This window comes from Chrysochloris asiatica, unplaced genomic scaffold (genome assembly GCF_000296735.1).
Source record: "Chrysochloris asiatica unplaced genomic scaffold, ChrAsi1.0 scaffold00178, whole genome shotgun sequence".
NCBI classification, from domain to species: domain Eukaryota; kingdom Metazoa; phylum Chordata; class Mammalia; order Afrosoricida; family Chrysochloridae; genus Chrysochloris; species Chrysochloris asiatica.
In genome coordinates this window covers 1,295,983-1,305,937 of record NW_006408696.1, presented here as the reverse complement: position 1 = coordinate 1,305,937, position 9,955 = coordinate 1,295,983, and the positions used below count along the sequence as shown (strand labels likewise).

The 9,955-nt window shown below is 39.7% G+C and overlaps 1 protein-coding gene across 1 annotated transcript in view; it reads right to left on the bottom strand.

Annotated features, from left to right (window-relative positions):
- The window catches only part of LOC102812209 (ATP-binding cassette sub-family A member 3-like), a 135,009-nt gene extending 126,738 nt beyond the window's left edge, over nt 1-8,271 (bottom strand). The window contains exons 1-5 of the mRNA XM_006871990.1: nt 8,260-8,271; nt 8,123-8,207; nt 7,195-7,383; nt 6,296-6,420; nt 2,901-2,954 (exon numbers count right to left, since the gene is read on the bottom strand). Of these exons, the coding sequence (XP_006872052.1) occupies nt 2,901-2,954; nt 6,296-6,420; nt 7,195-7,383; nt 8,123-8,207; nt 8,260-8,271 (465 nt within the window). The remainder of the gene's footprint in view (nt 1-2,900; nt 2,955-6,295; nt 6,421-7,194; nt 7,384-8,122; nt 8,208-8,259) is intronic.
- Between the last annotated feature and the right edge of the window lie 1,684 nt (nt 8,272-9,955).

Sequence of the window (9,955 nt, the reverse complement as noted above, 5' to 3'; positions counted from 1 at the left end):
GAGCCAAGGAAAATGAAGTCTTTGATAACTTCAATCTTTTCTCCATTTATCATGTCCAGTTGTGAGGATTTTTATTTTCTTTATATTGAGGTGAAACCCATACTGAGGCTGTGATCTTTGATTGTCATCAGTATTTTAAGTCCTCGTCACTTTTAGCAAGCAAAGTTGTATCATTTACATTTCGTTGAAATTTCACTTTACCAAGCATGATGTCCTTTTCCAGGGACTGGTCCCTCCTGGTAACATGTCCAAAGTATGAGAGACAAAGTCTCGCCATCTTGGCTTCTAAGCAGTATTCTGGCTGTGCTTCATTCAACACAGATTTGTTTGTTCTTCTGGCAGTCCATGGTACTTTTAATATTTTTCTCCAACATCATAAGTCAAATGCATCAGTTCTTCTGTGGTCTTCCATATTCATTGTCCAATATTTATATACATATGGGCCTACTGAAAATACCATGGCTTGGATCAGGAGTATCTTAGTCCTCAAACTGACATATTTGCTCTTGAACACTTTAAAGACATGTGCAGTAGAATTGCCTAAAGCAATACATTTTTTGATTTCTTGACTGCTGCTTCCATGAGTGTTGATCTTGGATCCAAGCAAAATGAAGGCTTTGACAACTTCAATCTTTTCTCCATTTATTATGATGTTATTTACTGGTCCGGTGGTGAGGAACTTTGTTTTCTTTACATTGAGGTGCAGCCCATACTGAAGGTTGTGGTTTTTGATCTTCATCAGTAAGTATTTTTAAGTCCTCTTAGTTTTCAGCAAGCAAGGTTGTATCACCTGCACATCACAGGTTGTTTACGGGTTTTCCTCCAATTATGATGCCATGTTCTTCTTATAATCCAGCTTCTTGGTTTATTTGTTCAGCGTACAGATTGAATAAGTATGGAGAAAGAATACAACCACGACCCACACCTTTCCTGATTTTAAGCCATTCAGTGTCTCCTTGTTCTGTCATAATGATTGGCTCTTGGTCTATGTACAGGTTCCCCAAGAGCACGATTAGGTGTTGTGGAATACCCATTCTTCACAATGGTATCCATAGCTTGTCATGATCCACACAGTCAAAAGCCTTTGCATATTCAATAAAGCAGAGGTAAACATCTTTCTGGTGTTCTCTACTTTTAGTCAAGATCCATCTGACATAAGCAATGATATGACTCGTTCCACATCCTAATGTGAATCCAGCTTGAATTTCTGGCAGTTCCCTGCTGGTGGATGGCTACAGCCATTTTTGAATTTTCTTCAGCAAAACTTTATTTCCATGTGATATTAATATTGTTTGATGATTTCCACATTCTGTTATGTTACCTCTCTTTGGAATGGACACAAATATAGATCTTTTTCAATCAGTTGGCAAGGTAGTTGTCTTCCAGATTTCTTGTCATAAGTTAGTGAGGTCCTCCAGTGCTGACTCAGTTTGTTGAAAGATTTCAGTCTGTAGTCTGTCAATTCCTGGAGGCTTTTTCTTTGCCAATGCCTTCAGCGCACCTTTGACTTCTTCCTTCAGTACTACTGGCTCTTGATTATATGCTACCTCTTGAAATGGTTGGACACCGACCATTTCTTTTTGGTACAGTGATTCTGTGTATTCCTTCCATCTTCTTTTAATGCTCTGTACCATTCAATATTTTGCCCATTGCTATTGTTGTTAAATGCCGTTGAGTTGGTTCCAACTCATAGCAACCCTGTTTAGGGTTTCTGAGGAGTGGCTGGTAAGCTTGAAAAGCCAACCTTGCAGTTCAAACTGACCTTGAAATCCAGTGCTTTAACCTGCAGCGCCACATCAGGACTCCATTTTGCCCATAGAATCCTTCAATATTGCAAGGTGAGGCCTGAAGTTTTTCTTTAGTTCTTTCAGCTTGAGAAATACTGAGCATATTTTCCCCTTTTGTTTGTCTAAATCCAGGCCTTTGCATATCTCATTATAATACTTGACTTTGTCTTCTCAAGCAGCCCTTGGAAATTTTCTGTTTAGTTCTTTTACCTCCTAATTTCTTCCAGTCACTTTAGCACCAATACTGGAAAGTAACTTGCTAAAGAGTAAGTTTCAGAATCTCTTCTGACACCCATTTTGGTCTTTTCTTTGTTTCTTAGTTTCTTAATTACTTTTTGCCTTCTTCTTGTATGATGCTTTCTATGTCATCCCATAATTCTTTTGGTCTTCAGTTAAAAGTGTCTAATGCATTAGATCTGTTCTTTTGATGCCCTCTAAATTCAGGTGGGATATGTTCAAGGTCATATTTTGGCTCTCATGGACTTGCTTTAATTTCTTCAGTTTCAGCCTGAACTTGCATAGGAGCAATTGAATGTCTGTTCCACAGTCTGTCCCTGGGCTTGTTTTTGCTGATGATATTGAGCTTTCCAAGCATCTCTTCCTACAGATGTAGTCAATTTGATTTCTGTGTATTCCATTTGGTAAGGATGTTTCTAGCTGTTTCTTCTCATTTTGATTTTTGTCTCATCTACAAACAGAGGTCCTGAAAGCTTTACTCCATTCACATCATCACAGTCAATTCTACTTTCAGGAGGCAGCTCTTCCCCATCCATATTTTGAGTGCCTCCCAGTCTGAGGGGCTCTTCTTTTGGCACTATATCTTACAATAATTTGGTGCTATTCATCAGGTTTTCAGTGGCTAAACATTCAGAAGTAGTTCACTTCTCCTTCATCCTAGTCTGTTTTAGTCTGGAAGGTAAGCTGCAGTCTGCCCACCATGGGTGACCTTGCTGGCATTTAAAATACAGCATCATGGCAAGCCTCCACTGTACAATAAACTGACAACTTAACAATTTTCTTAGAATTAGCCCATCATCTCCCATATGCCTCTCTGCCCAGGGTGCCTAAGTCTCAGCATTGCTATCTCCCTGACACACTGTACTACTCACGTACCCTTCTTACCACTACCTGGACCATATTTTTCCTTTTTATCTCTTCTACATCATTCTGTTTAAAAAAAAAAAAAAAAGTTCCAGGATTCAATTTTCAGCTGTTTCATTTTTGTCCCCTCACTGTACTTATTCATTCATTTCATATTTCAAGGAGCTCTGGTGGCTCAGTAGTTAAGTGCTTGGATGCTAACTAAGATAAGATATCAGAACCCACAAGTTGCTACACAGGAGAAACATGTGGCAGTTTTATTCCGTAAAGATCTGCAATCTTGTAAATCCTGTTGGAAAGTTCTACCCTGTCCTCCAGGGGTCGCTACGGGTCAGACTTGACTCAACAGCAATAGGTCTAAGGTTCTGGTCAGTACTTTTTACTAAGGTGCACCTAACCTAAGCCATGGTATTTTCAACAACCTCAGATGCATGTGAAGGTTGGACAATGAGTAAGGAAGATCGCAGAAGACTAGATACATTAAAGCTGTGGTGTTGGGGAAGAATAGTGAAGGTACCATGGACTGACAGAAAAACAAACAGGTCTGTGTTGGAAAAAGTACGACCGAAGTGCACCTTAGAAGCAGAAATGGTGAGGCTTCATCTCTCATACTTTGGACATGTCATCAGGAGGGTCCAGTCCCTGAAGAACATCATGCTGGGTAATGGGGAGGGTCAGAAAAAAGAGAAAGACCCCCAATGAGATGAACTGATTCAGTGGCAGCAGCAATGGGCTCAGGACTAACAATTGTGAGGATGGTTCAGAACCAGGAAATGTTTCATTCCATTGTGCATAGAGTTGCTATGAACAGATAACACCTAAAAAAAAAAGAATCTTAACTAGATGGCTTTCATTTGGTATTTCTTCAATGCTCCTCATTAATACAGATAATTAAAAAGGATAAACTTAGTCCTTTTGAAGGCACAGAAAAGTCTTCTAATAAAATATGATTTTCAGTAGGACAATTATTTTTAAATTGATTTTTCTTGTGTATCTGCCATGTGCAAGGTCCTGTGCCAGATGCGGTAAAAATGCAAAGATAGCAGAACAACATTCTAGTTTATGTCCTGAAGACCAAAGATGCATATATTCAACAGGACTAGGAAGGCAGAAATGACAACAGCAAAAGTCCATCTGGAGCCAAGCCCCTCACCATCCTGTCAATTATGACTCATGCTGACCCCGTAGGAGTCAACACAACTACCCCATAGGCTTGCTAAGGCTGTGAATCTTTACAGAAGCCAACTGTCTTCTTTCCCCTCGGGAGTGGCTGATGAGTTTGAACTGTCGACATTTTGGTTAGTAGCCAAGTGCTTAACCACTGAAGAACTAGGCCTCCTTATTTTGAGCCAGTATTTTACAATTTGAAGTCCTGGTGTGGCGCTGCAGAAGAATGCACTGGGCCACGGGGTCAGTTTGAACCACAAGATTGATCACTGTGAGTAAAAACTGACTAGATGGCACTTAACAACAATAACAAATTCTACAATTTTACCAGTTTGTCACTTGAATCACAGGGATAGTCTAAGAATCTATAGCACTAAAGGTAGCATAGTGGTTACGAATCGGGCTGCGAACCTTAGGGTCAGCAGTTCAAAACTACCAGCCGCTCCACAGGAGAAAGATGAGGCTTTCTATTCCTGTAAAGATTTACAGCCTCAGAAACCCTGTGCAGGGTCACTATGGGTTGGAACCGACTCGACGGTACTTAACAACAACACCACCAACAACATAGCACTAAAGAGAGAAAAATAAAATGAAGTAAGAACTGAAATGAGCTAGCATGAACAAAAGGTTTGTGGGCCCAACACTCCAGATGAGAAGTAGCTCTGACTTGAAAATGTACAGGCATCACAATAAAAAGGGTTTAAAATAATTTACACCTATTTCCAGCAAGTTGAGTAGGAGAGTGATGAAACTTTCTCTTTCAATTTTGTCCTTACCAATTATGAGTTATTTCCATAAAATTTGGCTCTTGCCCTTCCCACTCCAAACGACTCTGAGGTTTTTAATGACTAATTGGTAATCTAATGTGAGTTTACCAGATTTAACTTGCCGTAACTAGCAAATAAAAGTTGCCAAAGATTTTAGTTGAAGTTATTATACACCTATTATCTTTCTTTTCCCTTATATTAAGATTAATTATACAAGTACATGGACTCAGAACACTAAAACTCACGGGACAAAGCCAGAGATCCTGCAATCATAAGATACTTTTTATTTAATAAAAATGGCCATGTGTGTGACAATGCCAATTTACCAAGACCAAAAGTTGCAGGAGTTTTTAACTGGGAGACTTCTGTTGGGTGTTGCCTTATTTTACTGAGTACACTGCTTTGTAGTCTTCCCCTCAAAATCATCTATCTGTGAAATCATCTGTTTCCTAAGCCTTAAATAATACACCTTCTTCTGGTTAATCTTTTTGTGATGTCTGATGTGCTTGGAATACAATCCAAATTCTTTAGCAAAGCCTACCTTGCTAATTTTCTGCTTCCTCTTAGCTCCAGCCCTACCAGACTACCTGAACACATCAAGTTTTTCCAGTCTTAGGGACTGAACAAATGCTATTCTCCCCAATTGTAAGGCACTCCCCAGCCTCAGTGTCTGCTAAGTGGCTGATCCCTCCTTACGATTCGATTCTCAGTTTACGCATCACCTCTTCAGAAGCAGTGATTTTCTTCCTTATACTACACTTGCTTTTTCCCCAGTGGCTCCTCGGAAACCCTATACAGGGTCGCTATGGGTAGGAACTGACTCAATGATACTTAACAACAACAATAGCACTTATTACAATTAGTGGTCATAACTCATTTTCCTATTCCCTTCCCTCTCTACTAGAATGATAACTCCATGGAAACAGAGATCATGGTTTTTTGTCATCCTTAAATGCCTATCATATCTCCTGGAATGGAGATGCTAAATAAATATGACACATGAAGAAAATGAATTCAAGTGTGGATGTAAGTCTGAGGACCTTGGGACCTTCAGAAGGTAGCTGTTTCTGCTAACTCCCAAGTATGTCCTCTTTAATAAGTTGTCAGTAAAAGTGCTCTGGGGCTTTGAAGACTTCAAGTGCTAATCAGATAGCAGTTAATGTTACAGCCTCCAACCTCACCCAGGCATCTCAAAGCTTCATGAACGACATAGTTGTTCCCCCTCCACCACTCTGCTGAAACAGTCACTCCCCCACTCACTCCAATAACTGCAAAAGTTTGTGCAAATCTAAAGTAATTTCTCTTTAGAAAAAATATTGGAACTTCACAGATCCTTGGTAGTTCTGGTCTTGGCAGATACAGTAAATATGCAGATTAATCAAGCAGTTGAGTTCCACTGGGAATTGAGGTCAGGTCTGATCATTAGATCTTTGTTATAACCCTGGGAACCCTTTGAATGTAAGGCTTCCTCACCTGAAGTGGTAAGTCCTTGGTGTTCACAAAGTCATGGTTAAAAACAACCGCAGCCACCACCCGATCAGAGTTGTCATTATGCTTAATGTATTCTTCAAACATTTCCTCGGAAGTAAAGCCATGAACTATGTGAAGAAAAAATCCAAGCAGTAAACTGTCAACACAAAGGCAATGATATCTGATGCTCTATCTGAGGAAAGAGAGACACTGTCAGATGATTTTATAGACACAAAAGTTTGCTATGTTTGCCAAGGTTTGGCAAAACTTCATAGATCTCTGAAACTGTTTAAATGTCTTCACTTGCAAAGTCAATTGTCGCTTAGAGATTGTCAGTTGTAATCTTCAGGTTAGTATCATCCCTTTTTGTCCCCATTATCCTGGTGTGGCACTGCAGGATAATGTGCTGGATCATAAGGTCAGTTTGAACCGCAAAGTCGGCAGTTCAAACCCACCCACCGCTCCTCAGAAACCCTATACAGGGTCACTATGGGTCAGCACCGACTCTACGGCACTTAACAACAGCAATCTTTTACGGAGTCCTGATGTGGCACTGCGGGATAACGTGTCCGATCAGATCAGTCTGAACCACAAAGTCAGTGGTTCAAACCCACCAGTTGCTCCGTGGAAACCTTATACAGGGTCACTATGAGTTAGAACCAACTTGACGGCAGTTAACAACAATCCTAGACAAGAAACAGGAGGTTCAAAGATGTAAAAGATCCTTCCGAATAGCCCAAATTTCTCACTTTATATCCTAATCCATAGCAATACATTTATTAGGTAATTCGTTCTCTCTTGGGTTGCTTAAAATTATGAGGACTGCGTATAAATTACAACAGATATAAATCATTTCTTATAAAATAACTAGCATGTAGAAATTTCTGTTCATAAGTCCTTACTTGTAAATTTATTCAATAAAGTCTGTTGTACCATTTTAATAAGATCTTTTACTATTTCACTGTTGGAAGGGCTATAAGCCAGTTCCCATTCTCTTTGTACACTGGCATCAAGGAAATAAGAAGGCAGACTTGTAGACTGAGCAGCAAACCTCAGAGCACTCATGTGCTTTACAGAACTGGAATCCCGAACTATCAAGAGAATAACAGTGAACAGCAATTCCAGTATAAATTCCACGATCAGAAGAACCCATCGTCGCTTCTGGAACAAAATGAAAGACATGAAGTACATAGTTTCTAACCGCACATCAAAGTTTTATTCTTTCCTTCCCTGTCTACCCCGCAACACCTACTGCTTCCTGGACTATAAAGCCTCAGTATCCGCAGGACAATCTCTCTTCCCTCTTGTTTATTTACTCTCTATTCCAATCAAGTGTTCCCACTTAGATGCTTTCTTTATCACAAGAAAACTCCTTGGTTGTGGCATAAGACTAGTAGCTACCAAGATTTCTGGTATTGGTATGTTGTATCTGTTCACCAGTACATTTTCCCAACCATTTCAATTTCTGTGGAAGATGGTTCCTGTCTAATCAGAGTTCTGACTACCCAGCCTATATTTCCATTTAGTATTTTGTGTCCTCCTGAAACCAGTAAGTCTGCAACATTTGATCAAATGTTTGTCTCAACTTCTTCTTAGTCATAACCTTACTTTTTCTTCTGACCTTTAATCAATGGAGATTTCTGGACTACCAACTACATGTTCTAATCCCCTGCTCTCCTACGGGGCATATAACAGTTCTTGGGACTCTAGTGTGTTCATGAGTTCTGATGACATAGATGCTCATTCTGAACCTGACTCTCAGGAACTGGAATGGAGATCATCAATTGCTCTTTGCTTACTCCTATGTTTTTCTCAGATGTGTATACTTACTTTTAAAATAAAATTCTTCCAAAGCAGAAGTCTGAATTTCAATGCCATTCTTCTGTTTGAAGAGGAGAGTCACCACTGGTTGAGACTAAAGAGGAGAAATGTATCTGTGGTCAAAACAGGAGAAATTCCATACTCACTCTTTTGCGCATGCAGTCTTACACACCAAGTGAACAACCAGAAAGAATATATTTTGTAAAAGAAAAATGTCTAAAAAAGTCATAGCTGCCACTCATCTCAAAGAGTGTAAGAGTAGCTGGTATACCGTTTACTGAAAGGCGAATCCTCCTATCTGTGCTTATCAAAATAAAAACAAATCACCAAACTCTGGTTTTATATTCATGTTTCTGGTATCCTTGTGGTAAATATAACGTGTACCACAGGCTACTAAGAGTCTGCGGTACTGAAATGATAGCCATGAGAGTGGGGACCTCTTTTGTCTCATGGGGTTCTTCACACTCTCCAGAACTTAGCAGTGCCTGGGACAGAGTATGTGCTCAGTCCATATTTCTCAAACAATGACAAACGTTCTCATATAATTTTTCTGTTATGCAATATGCAGCTTTTAGGTAGAATCTATCTCATTTTTCTGGCTATCACTGAATTTGTATAGTTGTTATTGTTGCGCCGTCAAGTTGGTACCGACTCATAGCAACCTTATGCCCAACAGAACAAAACACTGCCCGTCCTGTAGCCCAAGAGAAAATTTCTAAGTATGTTTTGTTAGAAATCGCATAAGAAAAAAAATATTGAAATATTAACATATACTGTGTATCTACATGTGCTTCTTGTCAGTGACAGGCAGTAGATCGTGAATTCTTATGCAGGGAGAATGCCTTTTTATGTTCTTTATTTTGGTAGTTCAAGCATCAAACACAGTACCTGAAGAAGTGTCTTCTCAAAAAAAATGTACAGAGTTCCCGAGGCAAAGATATGAATCTAGGTACCATTCCATCTTGTGGTAGGGTGGTGGCAGTAGTAGAGGGCTTTTTCTAAAGGAATCCTTGTATCCTGGATTCCCCAAGATAATCCTAGTCAGCAGCGCAGTTGTTGTTATTGTTAAGTGCTGTCAAGTCAGTTCTGATCTATAGCAACCCTGTATAGGGTTTCTGAGGAGCGGCTGGTGAGCTGGAACAGTCTATCTTGTGATTCAAACCAACTTTGCAGTCCAGCGCATTAAGCCACAGCACCACACTAGGACTTTTAACATTCCCCTATTACCTTTCACAAAAACAAAACATGACAAAATGCAAATGCAAGACTCCCAATAAACTCCATTCGGACAAGGGAATTGGTCTCTGGTAGGGTTGGGAGAGAAATTGCCTGACTGCATTAAATTACAAATGACTTAACACTTCCACATTTGTTTTCAAAAGAGCTATTGCTCTCAGGTATTGATTCACAATGAAATACTATGCTACCTTAAAGAATAACAATGAAGCTGTAAAACACCTCAAAACATTGAGGATCCTTGAGGACGTAATGCTGAGTGAAATTAGGGACAAAAAAGCAGTTATTACATTAAGTCCATTATTACAAAAACTTTAAGAAAAGGTTTCCATACTAAAAAAAATAATTATTTGAGGATTACAAGGGGCAGGAGGGATGCGACAGTAACTCACAGGTCGGGGGATAGACAAACGTTAACTTGGGGGACAGGGACAGGGACAGGGAGTAAAGAGGGAGAGGGCAATACACAAGGAGGAGAAGGGTAGAGGAGCGGGTAAGATAGGGAGACTCTAGGAGGTATTGTTGCTTTTGTTGTTGTAGGAATGGATATCTTTTCCTTAAAAATTATTGGAGGAGAACAAACAAGATGGTGGATCGGGTGGACGT